At 41.5% G+C, this 23,521-nt stretch overlaps 1 protein-coding gene and 1 long non-coding RNA gene across 2 annotated transcripts in view; one reads left to right on the forward strand and one right to left on the reverse strand.

Moving 5' to 3' along the window:
• Positions 1-1,103: 1,103 nt before the first annotated feature.
• The window catches only part of BTBD1 (BTB domain containing 1), a 41,775-nt gene continuing 19,357 nt past the window's right edge, over positions 1,104-23,521 (reverse strand). The window contains exons 4-8 of the mRNA XM_086711657.1: positions 19,464-19,661; positions 11,647-11,839; positions 5,836-5,923; positions 3,432-3,578; positions 1,104-2,932 (exon numbers count right to left, since the gene is read on the reverse strand). Coding sequence (XP_086567783.1) covers positions 2,774-2,932; positions 3,432-3,578; positions 5,836-5,923; positions 11,647-11,839; positions 19,464-19,661 — 785 coding nt within the window. The 3' untranslated portion in view covers positions 1,104-2,773. The remainder of the gene's footprint in view (positions 2,933-3,431; positions 3,579-5,835; positions 5,924-11,646; positions 11,840-19,463; positions 19,662-23,521) is intronic.
• LOC147580482 (uncharacterized) lies at positions 7,042-10,666 on the forward strand. Its single transcript, XR_015252967.1, has 3 exons — positions 7,042-8,331; positions 8,610-8,801; positions 9,975-10,666. It is a non-coding gene; the product is annotated as an uncharacterized LOC147580482 (long non-coding RNA).

Below are 23,521 nucleotides of genomic sequence, written 5' to 3' on the forward strand. Positions count from 1 at the left end.
TGCGCCTGCGCGCGCGGCCGGCGGAAGCGACCCCACAGGCCAGCGCCTCCGCTCCGGCCCGAGGGCGACCCCTCCCGGCCGGCGGGAGCACGACCCCTCATCCTGGAAAGTAGCCCTGGAGACGGAGACCAGGATCCCGCCCCCCACCCCCCTCCGGCTCCGCACACGCAGCAGGTAGGTAGGCGGTGTTACTCTGCTCTTCTCTTTCCTCCCAAGAATAAAGGATCGCAGTGAGAGGCAAGGAGTGCACCGGGGCAGGTGTCTTGTGGCTCCCGCTGCCACCACCATGCGGACGCTGCTTCCCATGGCCCACAGGTGGACGTGGAGCCTCGTGCGGCCTCAGCCCTGGGGTGTATCCCACGTGCCGATGGAGCACCTGCCTTGTGCCGGGCGCTGAAGATTCCACCGTGTCAGGGGCGAGGAAAGCACATTCTGGTGTGGGATGTGCGAGACGAGACCGGAGAAGTGGGCAGAGGCAGGACTGGCGCGGTCCAACCCGTGGTGTTTGAGAAAGACCGCCGCCTGCAGCGTGGCCCGTGGACGAGGCGCGGGACCTGCCGCTGACATGCCAGACGGCAGTGGGACAGCGAGCTCACGGCGGGTCAGGGCACGGATATTCGGGAGGGAGAGACCTGGCTTTTCATCCTGCCTCCCCCCTTACCGACCTTGTTAAATGTGACATTTCCCCGCCTGTGAAGTGGGTGTTAGTACTTACCGCAGCCTGACGCGAGACACAAGTGAGAACGTGTGGCAGGGACTCAGCGCAGAGCCTGGCACACGGGAATCACTCTGGTAGCTGCTAGTGGTACTACCCAGTGGGGACTCAGTCCTCACACAAGTCTTCCTTCTCCCCCTCCCGAGATTAGAACAGGCGAGAAAACCCTGAGGCCAGTAAAAAAGGTCCAAGAAGCACAGAGGCAACAGCGGTCATTGCTGCGGTTCCGACGCGTTGCTTTAAGGCAGCAGCAAGGCGCTCATATTTTGTGCTGCAATAAATACCTCCATTCCTTACAAATAACGTTAAAACCTCAATTAACTAGAAACCTTGTTCCAGAACGCGGTTACACTCAACTTTCGGAAGAAAAAGACAAATGACCAAAAAATAAATACAAGGATAATATTTATTTTTTAAAAATTCCAGGGGATGTCCCAGATCCGTAAACAGTTCCGGTTCTTGTACGTTCTGTAGCACCTTCAGTTACAATCCTTGTTCAGTGCAACGTACTTGAAAAGCCCTTGAAATGCCTCTAATGTCAAAAACCATGAACTTACTTACCTATTCCACACTTTAAGGTGGAAGTACTTTCCATAATGGTTACTACAGCTGGTTAATGTGCCTGCCAGTTAATCTGTAATTAACCACAACGACACATTCCATAGATATTCCAGTTAACTGAGGTTTATGTCCATATGATCATGTTACCAGAGAAAAATTTCCCTTCTTCAGCGATTTTGAGACCTCTGCCACCGACACACATCACTACCTCCTTGAAAATATAAAATGAAGTACTATTTTAAATGAAATTTTTTGTCCTAATTACTATTTAGAAAAAATTCTTTTTAAGCTGTTACTTAAAGAATTGTGATTTTTTTAACCATCTTCCCAAACTATGTGATAGATCTTAATTACACATAGGGTTTTTTTTTTTTAACAAGATAATCGTTTTCAAGGGAAAAAGATGTTATTTATATAAAAATTTTGCTTTATAAAAAAGTATATAAATGTTATTCTGCCAGGTATACTTCCTATCCCCTCCCAAAATGGCTATAACCTGTGACATGAAGGAGGTATAAACATGAAACATACCTTCCTGGGTAGAACTGTGTCGGTGACAGAAAGTACACTTTTCAGCAGGAGTGATGCTGTTGGAGATCTTTAAAATTTCAAAGTAGTTGTCAGAAAGGTTAGTATTTTATTCAGTTTCCTGTTGTGTTAGATTATCGCCACAATGTGGAACTGATGCCCGTGTAGCCAGTCACCATCTCAGTCTCGGGCATCCTCAGGACCATCCCCCGGACAGCTACCAACAAGTGCAGTGGTGCACCTTAGTGATAAAGAATCCAGTCCTAGACTATACCTTTAGATCCTCTGTTTATATCACATTATTGTGAATTTGTACCAACTCCATTTATAGTTTAAAGCTGTACTATGTAACACATGACTATACTATTATAAAATATCCTTTTTTGTAAATGCATTGAAAATGTTCTTGGGCATTTATTAGGCCTGCTTCTAGAAATATTATGAATGCTAACAACCAGATATTTCAAAACTCCAAATATAAGGTCAGTTTTCTTAATTTTCTGAAATCAGTTATTTGAATTAATAGGAATTCTGAGGGAATACTGACCCGTCTCATCTCATGTAATCTTCAAAATAGATAAGCCTAGAAGTCCATCTCATCTAACCCTCACAACAGTTAAAACAACAACACAACCATCTGTCTAAAACAAGAATCTTTCAATTATAAAACTGTGCAAAGACCATGAGTCAGCTCACCTATGAAATTATACAAGATAAAGCTGAAACAGCTTTTTTAAGGTTACACCCAGTTCTCTTTTTCCCTAAGGTTATAAGAAAAAGGAAAATCTGCTTTTAAACCATGCAGAGATTTAAATCAATATTGTTCATCTCCTCTAAGAAACCAAAATGTTTCTTATCTCACAATTATAAATATTCATGACATTCAGACTATTTTTTGTGGCCAGTTTTATAGGCCTTTGAGACTAGACTGTATGGTACTCTTTAGCCAAGATGTATCAGAATGCTGGATTATGTATAAAATATGATTTCTGGTATCTGTCCATCTTCTATCGAAGTGCCGTTATTATTGCCCGGGGAACTAAAGAAGAAAAAAACAGTCTTGCCAGCAGCAGGTGCCTCATGCACAACTTTCTTCAATCCTTTTGTGCCATAGTGGGAATCTGGGCCCTAAGTGAGAACAAAAGGTTCGTTAGTAATTTTCATTTAATAAACACTCAATTTAATGTGGTGTTTTAATTAGGTTAATGATCTATTGTATTTCATTACTGTTCTTGTATGAAATTTTATGCTATGTCACTTCATAAAAAATGGAATTTTTGCTACAAAACTAGTTAACGATTAAAAATAATGTAGAACTCCGCTTTTAGAGAACAGGGAAATGGTTTTAAGAAAATAATTATTTTATCTTCTGTCAAACATTCAATCTCCTACTCAAGCAAAGGGCTACTGCTTATAAAGAGCAGTAGCTTCTTTTCTCCAGAGCATGTCAGAGCAGAGCTTCTTTTCTCCAAGCAGTGGAATATTTCAGCTCCCAGCTTCCTTCTTTCCCTTCTTCCTGAAGGCTTTATTATCTGTGACTCTCCGTTTCTATGGAGAACACACTCTCTGTAACATGGGAGAGGAAACCCACCAGTTCACCATCGAGAACATTCCGGAAGGCTCTTACTTTGAGTGTGGCGCATGCTGTGTAGCACACATTGGGCAGGATCTCTATAGGTTCTTTGAACATGACCCTGAATGTGTTAGCAGTCCCATCACAACTGAATCCGGTATCATTCTGTCCCAGAGTTTGTTTTTTTTCATATTCAATGATCTGTAATTTTTCAAAGACAAGTTACACTTAAGTGAAATCAACTGAAGCAAAGTTTCACAGAAAAGCCCGCGGAGCCCTTAGGAACAGTAGAGTGTAAGTCTTGTCTACTTCTCTCTAACCACCAGAGACGGCTGGAACACGCGGTCGGGGTGGGGGGCGGGGTGGAATGCCAGCTAACCGCGACTCGGCTGCAGGACACAGGGGCTTGCCCAGGAGACACCAACCCGGGGAACTGGTTTTTAGAACACCTGGATTTTAGATACCTGAGGAAAACAGGCCTCTCCTCCTTGCTAGCCTGTGTCTTGCTGCTAGGAAATTCCCATAGCGTTTCCTATGTCTAAATGTTATTTACTGAAATTAAGATGACCTGAAATGCAGTATTCAGGTATGCAGATATTAAAAATGTGAAAAGCCCATTTTTTCAATTTAGTTCCATAATCTGTGCCAGACACTGAGGGTCACGCCCTCAAGGAGCTTCCAGTCACTAGACACGTGTCCAGCGACAGTGCATGCAGAACTGGCAGTAAAAGAGCAATGCAGAAGATGAGAATTTTATTTTGCCAGGAAGGAGGGAGAGTTGGAAGAGCTCCAGCCAGGGCCTACCGGGTTACAAAGGTACAAAGGCACAGAGGTCCATGCGAGGGAACATCACGTGCAGAGGCAGAGGCTCACAGACCTGTCTGTTCACATACATTAGATAAAAACAGTAACAGTAAAATAGGCCAAAACAATCAATGCTGTGCCAGGTCCGGGCAGAGATCACCTCCGCAGGGACAGTGACTGGAGAAGACCACAAGGGGGCTCCCGGGGCGCTCTACATGTACGCACCATGTACAAATATGTGCACTTTTCTACATGTATATCACAGTTCAATAAAAAAAAAAAAAAAAAAAACAAATAAAAAATACAGCACAGTGGTGTCCTGGGGTAAAGTAGGGAGACCCAGGATTTGGCTGTGGAAATCTAATCCATGGCAAACCGCTACACTTCTGAGCTGCAGTTTTATTGTTTACTTTGGGGGAAACCTTGCTTTGCCTTCTTCCTCAGGCTGTTGTAAAAATCAAATTAGAAAATTCCAGCAATGGGGCGCCTGGGGGGCTTAGTCGGTTAAGTGTCCAACTCTTGGTTGTGGCTCAGGTCATGATCTCACGATTGTGAGTTTGAGCTCCGCGCCAGGCGCTTATGGTACGGAGCCTGCCTGGGATTCTCTCTCTCCCCCTGAGCTGTCAGCACAGAGCCTGATGCGGGGCTTCTACTCAGGAACTGTGAGATCATGACCTAAGCCGAAGTCGGACACTTAACCAACTGAGCCACCCAGGCACCCCGCTAATGATGAAATTTGAACACAAAGTTCACCAAGGTTTTTGCTATTAAAAATAATATGTTAGGGGCGCCTGGGTGGCTCAGTCGGTTGAGCGTCCGACTTCAGCTCAGGTCATGATCTCACAGTCTGTGAGTTCGAGCCCCGTGTCAGGCTCTGCACTGACCGCTCAGAGCCTGGAGCCTGCTTCCGATTCTGTGTCTCCCTCTCTCTCTGCCCCTTCCCCGTTCATGCTCTGTCTCTCTCGGTCTCAAAAATAAATAAAAACATTAAAATAAAATATTAACGTTTTAGAGAAGGCAGTGTTTTTCTACGGATAAAAGTTTGAAAGTGTTTACTTCCTTTTCTATTCTTTGTGTTTTACTATAGAAGCACAGTATTGTATATGTACAGCTTGTAAATACAAGTCCAGCACAGACATGTTTCAAAAAAAATTTTACTAACTGGGGTGGACTCTCAAAATAGTGGGAGAATACTGGTCTACTGAAGGGAATGAGAGAGGTATTTAACGTTCTTCCCGATTAAGAGCTGAGGTGGAACAGATCTAAAGACTAAGGCAGGGTATATAGTCAGACAACTGGAAATCAGAAGGTGTTTCACAGTAGTTTTGAAAAATTAGACCGTTTCAAGCCCTAGAGTTCAAAGTGCCAGGAAAAACAGCCTACAGATGTTTTTAGACAGTCAATGCGCAGCAGAAGGGAGTGACAGAAGGGGTTTCCTGGAGAAGGGAGGCTCCTTGTGTGCTAATGCTTCTGTGAAGGACCCCAGGAGTCCCAATTCTCTGAAACTGCTTTTCATCGGTTGTAAGACAGAACTCTCTAGGCCTTCTGATGCCTTTGAGAACTATACTGAAATTTGACTTTGTCAAAATGAGATCTTACTATAAAATTACATTTGTTGTATTTCAAGATGATAAACAGTGAGGAAGAACTGTACCTGTATATTCACTTGATAATCCGTGGGTCCGTGGATAGATCCATACAAACCAAATCCGACTATAGAGATTCTTCTATTAACTGTGAACCTGAGAGAATGAAGCCAAATATAAAATAATATACATAATTCATTAAGTATTCATAGTCTGAAGGCCTATAAAATTTTTAAGTGCTACCTGGAATACATTTTGCTCATAAAAAGGAAAACTGTCATAAATTTGATATCCTTGGAAGTGTCATCTGCTTACCAAAAAACTCTTTCAAAAAAAATTTTAACTTAATGGGAACTTAAGTAGAAGTTGTTTTCTGTACTGTACATTTTTGAGAGTCAAAGGAAATTATTTAACCTAAATGCCCACTTTTGTTGTAATGACCATCTTAATGATGTCTTAGTCCAAATGTCTGCACATCTTCATGATACAAAGGCCCAGAGCCCAGCAAGTCCAATCTGTAACAACTTACCAGTTCTATGAATACTTACTAGGGGCCTGTCAGAGTTAAATACTGGGCACCACACTGCGTTTAGAGCCCAAAGGAGGACATGAATAATAAAAAAGTAAACAAAGGGATCAGTCAACAACCGTAGGTTGGGGTTAAGAGTTGAGAGGGAAGCTGCTGTAACAGAACACTGGTGGTGCAGGGCTGGGGCCAGGCCCTCACTTACACAGATGGATCAGAATGAGGGTTCATACTAGAACAATCAGCAGGAACAGTTTGGTCATAGGAGTTAAGAAACAGACCCATCTTGCTCCACTTTACCAATGTAGGAAAACTGACCGAGAGTACAAACAGCATGAAAGATGTAATCAGAGATAATCCGTCACATCAAGCAGTCACCCTCCACACGTTCAGCAGCAACTTCGATGATCAATATTGTTGCCGCCACGCCGAGTACTTCCTGTGCTGGGCGCTGCCCGGCCATCCTTTTACATGAATTATTTCCTTGAATCATTGTAATGGCTGCATAGACTAACACAGTGTTGTTCGTACCCCTGGTCTTTACAGTGGAGGCAACTGAGGTTTAGAGAAATTAACTTGCCTGGGGCAAGAAGTGTGGCGGGCCAAAGGGCCCGCACTCCCCCACCGCTATGCTAAAACTCCCAGCACAGGGCGAAGACCACCTTAACATTTTTTAAATATGTCATTTATAATATAGTTTTTCCTTATTTTAAAAAAGCAATATATTCTCTGTGGGGGCAAAAAAAGTAGAAATGCAGCTAATCAAATACGGAACATTTTAAAGCATCTCTAGATCCCATGTAGCTTTTGGTGCTTTCTCTTTTTAGACTTAGTCCTATCTTTTAGCAATGGGAAAATAGACTTGTTTTCTATGAACATGTTATTTACAAATCATCTCAGTTGTATATATGTGTATAAATACTTCTTTTTCATTTAAAAAGGTAAAAGATTACTACTGCTCCACTAGATCTGATTTCTCATTATTGGATAATCCAGGTTATTTGCAGTTTTTATTATGTGACAGTGCCATGAGGAACAATCTTGCAGCTAAACCACTTTGCGGAGCCTTAATTATGTCCTGAGAATAAATTCTTAGAATTGCTGAGGAAAATGAAAGGCGTGTTCTTAAGGCTTTAGATAAACGTTATCAAACTGCTTTCCGGTGGAAGTGTTCACCCCACAGGGAACGAAGATCGTTTCTATCTGATGCTCGGCAACTGTGAGTATTTCTATGTCTTTGTGCCACTGACAAACTGATGACTGACAAATTCTATTCTTTTTTCTTGGATTATTAATGAGTTAAAACATTTGCTCGAATATTTACCGTCTACTGGATTTTCTCTTTAATAAAATACTCATGTTCTTTCCCCATTTTTCTCTGCTGCTGAGTATCTCTTTCATGTGGATTTGAAAGACCAGGTTATATAGCTATGCTCTGTCAGTAACTATCCATTATGGCAAGTGTCCTGTTTGTCATTTACTTATTAACTTCATGGTGGCTGTGGACACAAAAACTTTGGATTACCTGTAGTCGTATTATGACCCTGCCAAGTGGAGAGAGGCCTATCTCCTCTGCATCACAGTCACGTGTTCTTTTTTTTTAATATTAAATAAATGGATACAAATATTGGCAGATGATATCAGCAGGGAATCAAACTGTATTTTCCCAGTGGTTGATCCTTTCCTCATCTTCTAAGTTTCTCCCCTCACATTCTATGCTCATTTAGGTCAGTCTGCTTCCTGGACTCTGTAGAGTGTTCCATACGGCACGAACTTATTTTAACTTTACAGTAGTCTTACATTGGATCCATACTGCTCTTTTAAAACGAGAAAATTTACTCTTCCAGCTTAATTTTAGAGTAACTGGGCCAAGCCAACGCTTCCTGCCAAGAGCACGTCACTCCTGCAGGCAGCTGCAGTCCACGCACTTAGCTTGGCAAGACAATGGCTACGGGCAAGGTTCTCCCGTTCTCCATGAAGGTGCTGTTCTGTCTGCTTCCTACGGAATCTATTCCTGTTCCTTTATGTTGTCACCGTTGTAAGCGAGATCTTTTTTTTTACTTAATATTGTAACTGAAAATCTAAACACGTTTAAATTGTATCTTTTTGTTGTGGCAAAATATGTAACGAAATGTAACATCTTAACCATTTTTAAGTGTGCAATTTAGTGGCACTGAGAACATTCACATCGCTAGACAACCCTCACCACCATCCATCCGTCTCTGTAACTGAATTCTGAGGACATACAGGACCATCACTGGGACTTGTATATACATTTCACAAATGGCCACTATTCTCTTTTATTGGTTCTAATAGATTTTTACTGATCCTGAGGTCATCGGGATGGATCAACTGTTCTCGAAAAGAGTCCCGGCCCCACGGAGACCATGCTCTGTTTCCCACAGAGGCTCAGGGGTTCCAGTGGCAGCAAGATTTACTGCAATGATCAGGACGGTGTCTGAAAACAAAGAATCCCAGCCAATTTTCAAGTGTGCTGTCGGAATTCATGTAGGTGAAAAACTTGTTTATAACTACAAGAGCTCAACCTAAGTGTCAACCACTTTCTTGACAAACTACAGATTTCGGCATCGTTCTAAAGCCAGATTACTCCTGCAGACAGTGTGTGTCTCCCGTCTGAGCACAGGAAGGACTTAAGGGATTACACTCAACCCCCAGTTCTCCTTGCAGAGCAAGGGTCCCCGAGTCTTCAGCACCGCACAGTGTTTCAGCACAAACCAATCATTTTTATGGCAATTTTAATATTCAGTGACTTTTACAAGACGTTACTACCATATAAATAGAGGAAATATTATACAGTCAATTCTCACTATTTGTAGTAATCATATTCTATAAAGTTGCCACAGATACTAAACCATTGCTCCTACGGGGAACATGCGTACACACGGACCCACACACCCCCCTCTCACATGGGTTGTAACCTTAAATCCCCCAAACAACTCATCCTCGGAGGTTCCATCTTATTTTACAAAAGAGAAAACAGGAGTTCAGAAGTGTCAAGTGACTCGCCTGAGGCCACTCCCAACAAGTGCAGGGTTAGGGGTCAGCTGCCCAAACGGCCCCGGGGCCAGTGTCTGGCTCTACACTGCGCTGCCCCGTGCTGTCTCCGTTTCCTCAGGAGGGGGGTCACCTGTGCGACCTCAAATAGGAACATACCTCCGGGCAATTCAGGTCTGTGATAAGGAAGCGCTGCAAGTATTGATTTGGGAGTACAGAGAGGCTTTAGTGAGCAGGTGAGCTGCAAATCTGGAAACTAAACAAACAGGATTGACCGTACTGTTTTATTTGAAACCTTTAAAAAAATGACATGATTGGCAGCAACGCTGCTCACGCTTTTTGACACATCAACATAACACACCTGCCCCGGCAGCCTGTGTGGCACGCACACGGGTGCTTCCGGCTGCCTCCTGGTGTCCTGCTCAAGCATCTACGTACTGAAGGACGGGTTTTATTTCGTCTCCGTTACGTTTACTGCTCCGTTACATTAGAGCTAGGTCATTATGCTGACCAAAAACAACGCGTGAGGTATGCAGTCTATGAATTTCACCAGGTTACTAAAGAGGGAGTACAAAATGTTTTATTATGAGAAAGGGAAAAGTGGTACTAATGTAGACAACGTCATCTGCAAATTCGGAGAAAGACTTCTTCCCTTCCAATATTCAGGGTTCTAATTTCTTCATCCTTCGTGACGACGTCACCCAGAATTCTAAGAATGCTGCTGAAGTACAACGGTGCTGGCCAGCATCCCTATCCTGAGGTTTCAACAGTGAATCGCGTTCAAGATCTTCTAGACCTAGTCTATTAGTAGTTACATCTGGAATGAAGGTGAAATTTTATCAAGCCTTTCTGATACCTACTGCAACGATCAAATCGCTTTTCTTCTTTCATCTGCTGCTGTGGTGAATATATATTAATACATTTTTTCAATCTTCAAATAAACCCTGTTTGCTCAGGTATTATTTTTCTGAGGTATTGCTAGATTTAAGACACTGATACCTTACGTAGAAGTTGTTCTTCTCTATAAATGAGATTGATCTAGAAACTTTCTTGTTTTATCAAACTCCTGTATAAGGGTTATGCTTCTTTCAATAATGAACCAAGAAGTATTTTCTTCTTTTAATGCTCAAGGACCTGTTCCTTGAAGGTTTGATAAAACTCACCTGTAAAAACCACCTTGTGAAGGGACAGTTCTGTGATAACTTTTAATTCCTTCCATTGGTAACTGGTCTATTCAGGCTTTCTTCTTCAGTCAATTTTGATAATTTATATTTGCCTATAAAATGATCCATTCCATCAAGATGTTCAATTTATTAGCACAGAGTAAACTCAGAATTAAAATAAAAACTGCCTTAGTATATGATTATATTCCCATTATTTCCAAATGTATGTTTTCTTTCTTTACTATCTCTGCCAGAAGTTTATTTATTTTATTGATCTTTTTAAGGAACCAACTTATGGATTTCTTAATTCTATTTTTAATTCATTAATTACGAGATTTATCTATTTCTCTTTCCTATTGTTCTTTTGGCTATTTGTTTTTTAGCTACTTGAGTTGAATGCTTAAATCATTTATTTCTACTCTAGTTTATTTAGTAAAAGTAGATCATTGTTACTGTTTCTTTGTGTGACACTTTGGCCTCATCTCATAAATTTTCATATATGATATTCTCATTGTGAGTAATTATTAAATAGTCCACAAATGCATTTTAAATTTCCATTTTAACCCAACGTTTCTGAGTTCTCGCCCCCAGAGTTGTTTTTTTAACAAGCTTGTTATTAGCTCCTAGCTTTATACTAAAGTGCTATTATAAATAAGTAAAAATCCAAAAGGTATATTTTATGGAAACTAAAACATTCTATTTTGACATCTAGCCTAAAGAAAACAAGGTAGGGCAAAGATAAATTCCTCAACAGGATTATATACACACGTCTCAAGATTCTAGATTTTTCACTCTTTTGTAACCGTACATAGAACTATCTCCCGTGCAGTATCTTTGCAAACATAAAGCTCACATTAAACACAGTAGAAGCAAGTGTTTGATTAATGAAGGTGTAGACCCTGCTCTCCAGCAGTAGAGATCCAAACAGAATCCGTGCTGTGGAAAACCCCACCCGGCCCTCTCTAAGTTCACTTGTTTCCTGAGAGATCCCCTCACTCCCAGTGCAGCGAGGACACTGCTGTATCTTCCTGACTCTGGACTCCTGTAGTAACTCAGAAATGTACTAAACAAAGCAGAAAATAAAACGTGGTCAACTGTCTCCCACGACATGAGGACAAAAGAAAAATGCTAGGTGCGGCCCCATGTCACCCCCGCGCCTGCAACGCGACAGACACCTGATTCGGTCGCTCGTGCCGCTGTAGCCCCAGCGGCTCTCCACTTGCTGGAACCTACGGATACAGCACTCCTTTCCTCGCAGGCAGCACCTGGGCCGGTCGATGTATTCCACTCGGGGCTTGGGGTTGACCGTAAAATGGAGAAAGAGATTTACCACCTCCCGATCTGACAAAATTCCGGACTGGGCAGGACCTGCAGAAATAAAAATCTGACCTTAGTAAAAGCGACTGGATTTCAATCCCTAACTTTGTAACACTCCAAACGAAGTGAATTCAAATCCGGAAGAGGTAAAGTAACAATGAGGCAGAAAATTTTGAGCATGTATTTAATTGTAAGGATTTCAAAATCCATTTGAAGTTAACCTAATAGGTCCTAAGTGTGAAAACCATTAGTAAATAAATCAAAGCTTAGATGAAACCCTGAAATCACAGAAGGATCTCTGGATTTTTCTATCCACCCACCCCCTCTGTGCACCACAGACACCTGTTCACCAGGAAGAAGAGTCATTCCCTACGGGGGCAATGCTCACGTGGTAGCCAGAGCTCTCGCTACCTCTCTACCCCCCACCTAGAGGGGGAAATACATGGGAGGGTGCTTGCTTCCGGCGTTCAGAAAGCAGAGGGCAGAAGCTAGGACTGGATGAGCTGTGCAAGCAGCACGTCACGTATGTTACAGTGTTCCCATTCACTGCTTCTGAAAAAGCCCGTTCAGTTTAAACTTATCCAGGAATAAATGCCACTCCTAATAAAAAGAAGCCAGACCCCTTACAAGACTGGTAAAAGCAATCTAAATAAGAGACTGCACAACACTAGAAATTTGGTTTAGAAGTCCTAAATTCAGACAGTACTGTAAAAACCCCCGATTTTAAACATTAGATCAATCTATCAACCTGCCAGACCTGGCCCCAACAGTGATTTGCAGCCTCTGGATGAGGAAAGAGTGTAAAAAAGGGAAAAAAAAAAAAAAAAAAAAAAAAAAACTAAAAACTTAAAACCTGCATTTTAGTAAAAAGAACAGAACTGGGAGTGCTAATATCAACAGAGATGGGGATGAACCCATGTGACTTTCTCAGAATGACGAGGACTAACATAACACAAAAGAATTAAAATGTTCCAGGTGAGTAAAAACGATAAAAAGCAGGGACACACATACAGATCACAAGTGTTCCTGAAGAACGAATAATAAGAAATAGGACGCAGGGGCGCCTGGGTGGCTCACTCAGTTAAACATCCAACTTGGGCTCGGGTCATGGTCTCGCGGTCCGTGGGTTTGAGCCCCGCGTCGGGCTCTGCGCTGACAGCTCGGAGCCTGGAGCCTGTTTTGGATTCTGTGTCTCCCTCTCTCTGCCCCTCCCCCACTCACGCTCACTCAAGAATAAACAAACATTAAAAAGAAAATTAAAATAAAAAGATGATGTAATAATTCAAAACTATAATAAAACTTCCTTAGTTGAAAAAAGAAGTCTTCGGATCAGGAAACTGTTCTCAGATATGAGCCATATACCTACTGCAAGAAAGTAATCAGATACGACCTAGTATGACCTAGAACCAGGCCCACCACAGTTGTGTCACCGTAACGTGTTGTGTGTGTGTGTGTGACCAGTCACCGAGTGGTCTGCAAAGGTTGAAAGGAATAACACACCACTGTAACTTTCTTATCTCCAATAGGGATGAGCAGTAAGTATTGTTTTATTGTGAAATGGAGAATTAAGAAAACTGAGGGGGGAAAAATAAACACAGAATTTCTAATTTCCAAATCTAGACAGGGAAAAAAAAAAAGCAAACATACTCAACAGCAAAATAGATAAAGGGAATTCTTCATAAAAACATTTTTAAAAGCACAATACAGAGGTAACATAGGGAAAAGAATATGCCTAATAACAAAAGAAACATTATTTGACTACATAAAAATACTAAGGAGTGTGGTCTGTAGGATGGAATCATCTACATCACAGAACAACTATGGATGAAATACATAAAATAGCTATTTTTAAGTTGACAACAGCTGAGGCGGTCAGTGTTTGAGAAGGGAAATGTGTTGAGATGAAGCCATATATTTGTCACTATTTCTTCCCCTTGGGATATTTGCTAATCGGCTTCACAGGGCATAAATGCCAAACAGAAACAGGCAACCTAGAAATCATGTAATCCTCACTGGACTGAGGAGACAAACACTGGAATTTAAAGCTACCAAAGCAGCCAGACAACAATGCTGCAGAAAGGGGGTAAGAGAGGTAAGACCAACATTTTCTGCACAATTTCTCCAGGAAGTGTTTGCTGATTCCTAAGCTATGATAAGCAAGGGAAAATTATGAGACCAAGAAACCAAGCAGAAAGAAACTGCTAAGAAACTAAAGATTTAACAGAAATTTCAGGGGTCTTAAAATGCTGGGGGGAGAAGTCCCCAAATATTTGAAAATTTGGCTGATATCATGGGTCATAAAGAAAAATCACCATGAAAACGAGAGAGTATTTTTTATCGAATGATAATGAAAATACGTATCTAAACTTGTGAAGTGAAGGGCACCTGGGTGGCCCAGTCGGTAAGCGTCTGATGTCGGCTCAGGTCATGATCTCGCGGTCGGTGATTCGAGCCCTGCACTGGGCTCTGTGCTGACAGCTCAGCTTTGGATTCTGTGTCTCTCTCTCTCTGCCCCTCCCTTGCTTGCACTCTGTCCATCTTTCTCTCTCAAAGATAAAAATAAACATTCAATAAAAAAAAGAAAGAAAGGAAAAAAAACCCACAAAGACCGACAAAATAATCCCTAGCAAACTAAAATCAAATGAAGGAAATAATAAAAAAGCAGAAGTTAATGGAATGGAAAACATACATACAATAGAAAATATTAATAAAGCCAGAAGTCGGTTCTTAGAAAAAATTAATTAAATGTATAAACCACTAGGCAAGGCTGATCAAAGAAGATACAATCTACCAATATCAGAAATGAGTATGGGAGGGGCGGCTAAGGGCTCAGTCTGTTAAGAAACCAACTCTTGATTTCGCCTCAGGTCATGATCTCACTGGTCCTGAGTTTGAGCCCACTTGGGCTCCAGGCTGACGGTGTGGAGCCTGCTTGGGATTCTCTCTCTCTCCCTCTGCCCCTCTGCCGCTTGCTCTTGTGCTCGCTCTAAAATAAATAAACTTAAAAAAAAAAAAAAAGGAAAGAAATGAATATAGGGACACAATTTAGACTCCACAGATGTAGAGATAATAAAAGGATATTGTAACATTCATGTTAAAAAAATTAAAAGGCTAGAGGCAACGGTTACAAAAAGAAATAGTGCTATGCTACTCTATCTAAGAAATTGAATCTCTAATTAAAAACCTTCCACAGGGGCACCTGGCTCACTCAGTAGTGTGCAACTCTTGGTCTTGGGGTTGTGAGTTTGAGCCCCATGTTGGATGTAGAGATTACTTTAAAAAATTAAAAAAAAAAAAAAAAAGATCTATTAAAAATGTTCCATAAAGTAAACTCTGGATCCAGATAACTTCACTGGCAAATTTTCCTAAACATTTAAGGAAAAAAAACAACACCAATCTTACACAATCTTTTCAACACTGAAAAAAACAAGCATTTATTAAGTTTTGGATGAAACCAGCATAAATTTGGTAATCCACATCTGACAATTACAAGAAAGGAAAATTATAGACTAATTTCTCTCATGAAATAGTCATAAAAATATTTTAAAATTTAGCAAATTGGATCTGGTAACATAGGATAAAGCGTGACAACTAAGTCTACCTTACATAAGAAATCCAAAATAGGTTTAATTTGGAAAATCAGTCTAGTTCACCAAGTTAAGAAAATAAAGCAAGGAGCATCTCTCTACTTGCGAGATGGGATGCTGCCCAATATATGAACCGCTTAGTAAGGCCAATTACAAATAAGAAAGAGAAAATAAAGGGGAAAACCACTGTATCATGACAAGATGAAGAGAAGTATTTGATAAAATTCATTATAAAACTCTTAGCAGACTAGTAACAGAGGGAAACTTGCTTAATCCAATACGAGGCACCTACAAAACATTTACAGCAAGCCTACTCTGGGGAAATAGTAAAGCTTTGTGTGTAACACTGGAATGAGACGAGATGTTCACTACCAGCACTGCTATTCACTAATATGCCAGAGGTCCTAGACCACATAATAAAGCAGGAAAAAGAAATAAAATGTCTAAGGATTAGACAGGAAGAAGTAGAATTATTACTGTTTGCAGTGGCATGATTGTACATGTAGACTATGTACAGTGATCTACAAATAAATTATTAGAATCAGTGAATTTAGCAAGTTCACTAGATACAAGGTCAATATAGAAAAATCAACTGTATTTCTATCAGTGAACAATTGATTATAACATGGAAATTTTAAAGACAATCATTTACAGTAGCATTTAAAAAATGATGGGGCGCCTGGGTGGCGCAGTCGGTTAAGCGTCCGACTTCAGCCAGGTCACGATCTCGCGCTCCGTGGGTTCGAGCCCCGCGTCGGGCTCTGGGCTGATGGCTCAGAGCCTGGAGCCTGTTTCCGATTCTGTGTCTCCCTCTCTCTCTGCCCCTCCCCCGTTCATGCTCTGTCTCTCTCTGTCCCCAAAATAAATAAACGTTGAAAAAAAAAATTTTTTTTAAAAATAAAAATAAAAAATGAAATATCTAGGGGCGCCTGGGTGGCTCAGTCGGTTAAACGTCCAACTTCAGCTCAGGTCACGGTCTCACAGTCTATGAGTTTGAGCTCCGCATCAGGCTCTGTGCTGACAGCTCAGAGCCTGGAGCCTGCTTCGGATTCTGCGTCTCCCTCTCTCTCTGCCCCTCCCCTGCTCATGCTCTGTCTCTCTCTGTAAAAACAAAAACAAAAACAAAAACAAAAAAAGAAATATCTAGGGGCGACTGGGTGGCTCAGTTGGTTAAACGTCCGACTTCAGCTCAGGTCATGATGTCACGGCTTGTGGGTTTGAGCCCCGCATCGGGCTCTGTGCTGACAGCTCGGAGCCTGGAGCCTGCTTCAAATTCTGTGTCTCCCTCTCTCTCTGACCCTCCCCAACTCGTGCTCTGTCTCTCTCTCTCAAAAACATTTAAAAAAATAATTTAAAAAAAAAAAAAAAGTATCTAGGTTAGAATAAACCTCCCAAAAAGCACACAAGACCTCTACCAGAAAACTCAAAATATTACTAAAAGAGATTTTAAAAGACTTAGATAAATGTTGATGGATTGAAAGACTCAATATTACAAAAACGTCATTTATCCCCACACCAATCTAAGTTCCAATCAAAATATGATAATTTGCGGGGTGGGGGGTGCAGGGGAGAGGTAGAAATTGACAAGGTGATTAAAAAATTTACTTGTATGTGGGGCACCTGGGTAGGTCAGTCTGTTAAGCATCCGATTCTTGGTTTCAGCTCAGGTCATGATCTCATGGTTTGTGGGTTTGAGCCCCGCGTCAGGCAGGCTCTGTGCTGCCAGTGTGGAGCCTGCCTGGGATTCTCTTTCCTTCTCTCTCAAAAAATAAATAAACTTTAAAAAATACATTAATATGAAAATGCAAAAGACCAAAAATAGCCAAGATAATCTTGAAGAAGAACAAAGCTGGGGAGTTTTCACTATCAGATTTCAAGATTTGGTGTAAAACTATAGAACTAAAACTATGCAGGATTGGTACAAGAATAAACAAATGTAACAGTGGAACAGAATACAGACACTCCAGAAACAGATTCATTCACACAAAGTCACCTGATTTACAACAAAGTTGGCCCTGCAATGTATGCGAGGCAAAGATAGTTTTTTAATATATGGCTTGATAGGGAAAAAAATGAACTTTAACCTTAACTTTTTTTTTTAATTTTATTTTTTATTTCTTAAAATTTACATCCAAATTAGTTAGCATATAGTGAAATAATGATTTCAGTAGATTCCTTAGTGCCCCTTCCCCATTTAGCCCATCCCCCCTCCCACACCCCCTTCAGTAACCTTCAGTTTGTTCTCCATATTTATGAGTCTCTTCTGTTTTGTCCCCCTCCCTGTTTTTATATATATTATTTTTGTTTCCCTTCCCTTATATGTTCATCTATTTTGTCTCTTAAAGTCCTCATATGAGTGCAGTCATATGATATTTGTCTTTTTCTGACTAATTTCACTTAGCATAATACCCTCCAGTTCCATCCACGTAGGTGCAAATGGCAAGATTTGGCATGCAACGGAAATGTTTACATATGTCTCCTAAGTGACATGTACAAGAATGTTCTTAATGGCCACCAAAGAGAAACAACCCAAATGTTCAACAACAGTAAAATGCATAAATAAATCATGGCACATTCCTATGGCAGATTATACAACAGTGAAAACACTACCTCAAGGATGAATCTAACAGACATAACGTTAAGAGAAAAAAGCCAGGGGTGCCTGGGTGGCTCAGTCGGTTAAGCATCCAACTCTTGATTTCGGCTCAATTCATGATCTCACAGTGGGTGAGCTGGAGCTCCACATCAGTCAGCACAGAGCCTGCTTGGAATTCTCTCTCCCTCCCTCTCTCTCTGCCCCTCCCCCACTCACTTACACACTCTCTCTTAAAGATAAACTTTAAAAAAAGAAAAAGCCATATACAAAAGAGCACATACTGTATGTATGATTTCCTTTATATTAAGTTTAAAACACAGAAGACATGAACAGACATTTCTCTAAAGAAGACACAGAGATGGCCAAGAGACACATGAAGAGGCTCAACATCACTCATCATCAGGGAGATGCAAATCAAAACTACGAGATATCACCAGAATGGCTAAAATCAACAACACAAGAAATAACAGGTGTTGGCAAAAATGTGGAGAAAAAGGAATCCTCTTGCACTGTTGATGGGAATGCAAACTGGGGCGGCCACTATGGAAAACAGTATGGAGGATCCTCAAAAAGTTAAAAATAGAACTACCCTACGATCCAGCAATCACACTACTAGGTATTTACTCAAAGAATACAAAGACTCTAATTCAAAGGGATTCATGCACCCCTATGTGTATAGCAGCATTACCTACAATAGCCAAGATATGGAAACAGCCCAAGTGTCCATCAATTGATGAATGGATGAAAGAGATGTGGTGCATATGTATGTGTACACACACACACACACACACACACACACACACACACACACACAATGGAATATTACTCAGTCATAAAAATGAATGCAATCTTACCATTTGCAATAACATGGGTGGAGCTAAAGAGTATAATGCTAAGTGAAGTTCGTCAGTCAGAGAAAGATAAATATATCGTTTCACTCATATGTGGAATTTAGGAAACGGATGATCATAAGGGTGAGAAGAGAGAGGCAAACCAAGAAACTACAGAGAACACACTGATGGTTACCAGGGGGAAAGGGGTGGGAGGATGGGGTAAACGGCTGAAGGAGAGTTGGAGGCCCAGGCCGTCAGTTATGGGATGAACAAATCATGGGAATAAAAAGTAACAGCACAGGGAATATAGTCCATGACACCGTAGTAGTCTTAGGTGGTGACGGGCGGCTACACTTGCGGTGAGCATACAGCCCCGTAGAACAGAATCACCACCTGTACCCCAGAGACTAACGTAACACTTGTGCACACTACAGTCCCCACCCAAAAAAGAAGAACCTAGTGCACATATCAAAAAAAAAAACTAACTTACAATGTTATCTTGAAGGGCTACCAGAAGTAAAGGAAATTACACACACCTCCATGTGTCATGTGACTAGAGCTCAGTAAGTACCAGCTTCTTTCCCTCTTTTGCACAGGGAGGCTGGCTGACTGCCTGTTGGCATAGTTTCACACAGATTTTGGTCAAGTTATAGCCCTACCTGCTGCAAACTCTTCAATGGTCATCAGTGGAAACCGGATCAAGGACAGTGCTTTCCCTAGAACTTTCTGTTTGTTTCCAAAAGTCACAGGCAATTGTTGTCTTTGACATTCCGCTTCTGCCCATCGTACAACGGCTCCAAAAAGTCGACTCTCTCTAATACTAAGTGTGTCTCTTTCCAGAACGGCACAGAGTGTGTCTACAGGGAAAATACAAGAATAAATCAAATTAGGAATATTTTGATCTTTAACAAAACACCAACAAACAGACTTACATTAAGTTTTCAAATCTCAATTAAAAAAGGAGATTAGATACTTAAAACTACAGCCCCTATACTTAAAAATATTAAAGAATGAAAACAATTAAACAGCAAAGTTTTCTTTAAAACAGTGCTATAAAGTGTGGTGCCTGGGTGGCTCATTTGGTTAAGCTTCTGACTCTTGATATCAGCTCAGGTCATGACCTCACGGTTCATGAGATCAAGTCCCATGTCGGGCTCTGCACTGACAGCACAGAGCCTGCTTGGGATTCTCTCTTTTTCCCTCCCTCTGCCTCTCCCCTGCTCACGTACTTGTCTTTCTCTCTCTCTCTCAAAATAAACATTAAAAAACAAAACAAAACAGAGTTTAGGGGACATCTGGGTGGCTCAGTCAGGTAAGCATCCGACCTCAGCTCAGGTCATGATCTCACAGTTTGTGAGTTCAAGCCCCACGTTGTGCTCTATGTTGACAGCTCAGAGCCTGGAGCCTGCTTCAGATTCTGTGTCTCCCTCTCTCTTTGGCCCTCCCTCGCTCATGTGCTCTCGCTTCCTCTCAAAAATAAACGTTAAAAATTTTATTAAAAAAAAGAGTTTAAATAATTGCTATGAAGTTAATATTCAACTTTTTCTTTACCATACGTGGAAGCTTAGGTACAGTATCTCCTTGTATATTTGTGCCATTTATTAAGCAAACTCAAATACCCAGAGTAAGATTAATTGTAAGTCTGAGAAAAGGGCTTCAAATTAGTGACATACATAAATCTATAAAGACTACAGATAACCATTCATTCGTTCCCCAAATATTCCTTATTAAGCACTCACTGTGTGTCTGGCACTGTTCTAGACGCTAAGGATACATCACTGAATAAAAAGTTAAAAATAAATCCCTTGCCTTTATGGAGCTTACATTCTAGTGGGGGTTAACATTAAACATAAATAGATTTAACAAGTTAGATGCTAAGTGTAGGACAGACCGTAGGGTGAGAGGAATCCTAAGTGCAGTTTAAAACAGGATGGCTTTGGGGCACTTGGATGGCTCAGTCGGTTGAGCATCCAACTTCAGCTCAGGTCATGATCTCACGGCTCATGAGTTCGAGCCCCACGTCGGGATCTGTGCTGACAGCTCAGAGCCTGGAGCCTGCTTCTGCTTCTGCGTCTCCCTCTCTCTCTGCCCCAACCCACTTGCATTCTGTCTCTGTCCCTCTCAAAAATAAACATTAAAAAAAAAAAATTGTTTTTAAATAAATAAATAAATAAAAACAGGACAGCTTGGGCAGCTCGTCTGAGCCAAGACTTGACGGGGGGTATGGGGGAGTCAGCCAGAGGCCTAGCCAAAAGTGTTCGGGATGTCCAGTGTGACGGCTCTCCCATCAGTGTGCCTGGCATGTGTGAGGACCAAGCCAGGAGGCCAGTGTGGCTAGACTGCAGTGGGCAAGAGGGAAAAGAGGTAGGCGAGGAGGCCAGAAATGGAGGGAAATGGGGTACAATCTTATAGTACCCTGTCACTCATCTGGCTTTTACTCTGAGTACAAAGGAGAACGAACCCCTGGAGGATTCTGAGCTGTGACATTTTATGTTCTAGAAGGATCACGCTGGCAGCCATGTTGAGAGGAGACTCTAGTGGAGGTCAGAGTGGAAATGAGATCAGTTAGAAGGCTCCTGCTCTGATCCACATCAGAGGTGATGACGGCCTGGACCAGGAGGAAGTGGTGAGAAACCATCAGATTCAGGATATACTCTGAAGGAGGACTCAGTGTGATGTCCTAACAGACTGAATACTGGGGGTGATAGGAGTCAAGGGTAATTCCCGGGTTTATAATCTAAGCAACGGACAGACAACAGTGGCATCAACTGAGATGGGAAAGCCTACAGAGGCGGCCTTGGGGGATGGTGAGAGGGGGATCTGGAGTTTCGTTTGGGACATGTGAAGTGTGAAATCCCTATCTGACGTCCAAGCATAAACGTCCTGCCCAGAACTCAGGCCCTCACTCAGAACCTTTCTCCTTTAATCAGAGGCAAAACTCGAATCCGCTCAGCTTTTCTATAGTAGACCAAAAGCAGGAAGTCCAGAGACAGGCCATAGAGGCCAACAGACCAGAACAAAACGACAGGCTGCACCCAAACAGAGACAGAGGAGAGAAGGAATGTGTGACAAGTAGATGGAAGTGCTTGAAAAGCATCACAGTCCAAAGAGTCTTTCTGAAGAGGAAGACTGAAAACCCAAGACAAACAAAAAACACATCAGAGGCCTGAGGGCTTCGCTAATACAATAACTGATACTCATAATAACAACACTTAATCATCACAGGATTCAAATAAAAACGAGGATGCCGTACTCACATATATTCACTATGCTTAAATTACCCAGTAATACACATCTAAGAAAAATTTATTGAAAAGAAATTCGATTCCGTAATGGTCTACACATTCATACTACATCCAAACATCTGGTCAGTATTGAACCACAGCTATCATTCGAGCAGGTGTCAGCACAGGGGCTCAACATTATGTTAAAAATGAGTAGGTTATACATAATTTTTTTTTTAAATCAAGTTTTTCCTTCTCTGGTAGCTGAGCAGATGAATACAGAGTACGGTTCCATAAAGCTTTTCCACAGGTAAATGAATGTAAACCAATATACCTCAATATTCTGTAGGATTAGGAATATACACTGACCAAAATTAATCATTCAGTGGGAAAACAGACAACTTTGGATCCACATATCTCTACTTTGTATGCTAATAAACTTCAGTAAAGATAAACAAAGAACCTTAACATATCAGCAGGGGAAAAAGCACATTATACTGGCCTTGGCATAATGTAAATTTGCTTTTTTCTATCAATGTGACACAGTACCTTCTTCCTTTAGCAAAAAGCTCTAAGAGAGAAACAGCATCTCTCTGGAGGAAGCACATGCCTCCAGAACGTATATTCAAATCCCAGAGGAGAAAAAGCTTCTCTAGAATCTAAAACTATAAAAAGAGCTCCTGGGGTGTTCTGGGTGGCTCAGTCAGTTGAGCATCTGACTCTTGATTTCAGTTCAGGTCATCATCTCATGGTTTGTGAGCTCAAGCCCTGCGTCAGGCTCTGTGCTAACAATGTGGAACCTGCTTGGGATTCTCTCTCCCTCTCTCTGACCCTACTGTGAGCTCTCTCTTTAAATAAGCAAACAAACACACATTTAAAAAAAAAAAGCTCCTGAAGCATGGCCCAACCTTCTTTCTCTCAGCTCCTAGACTTCTCTTTCATCCCAATTTTTAACAAGTACACTTGAAGCAAACTGGACTATGGTATGGAAACACACAGGTCTTCTATTGGCAGATATGTTACAGTAAGAAATTACAGCTGAGAGCCCAGTAAAGATCATAAAAACAGCTAAGATTATGTTTTGTACACGTAATGCAAGACTAGATTTTAATATAAGCAATGGTGAATCAAATCAAATCAACAAATATTTCAAGTATTTACACTGCACAAGGCACCTACTTCAAGACCCCCAGGCTCCAATGGCACGCCTAACATAGGAGCTATTTACAAAACAACTTCCAGGACAAGTCGCTCAGATGCAAGCAATGCTATTTCAAACATAAACTGAATTACAAATGGAGTGACAACCCCCTAGGGGAAGAAAATTAGGATTAAGCAATGTGTCCCAGCAATGTGAGCAGTGCCTGGGGCTCTCAAACATCCAGTCAGTGGATATTATGTATAGTGGGGAGGACCCAATCTAGCCCCTGCCCTTCAGGATAATTAATGCAAGATGATTGTACATCCTTCCCGAGGTACAGTGCAATAGACAG

Source organism: Puma concolor, chromosome B3, assembly GCF_028749965.1.
Source record: "Puma concolor isolate L17-30 chromosome B3, mPumCon1.1.hap2, whole genome shotgun sequence".
NCBI lineage: Eukaryota > Metazoa > Chordata > Mammalia > Carnivora > Felidae > Puma > Puma concolor.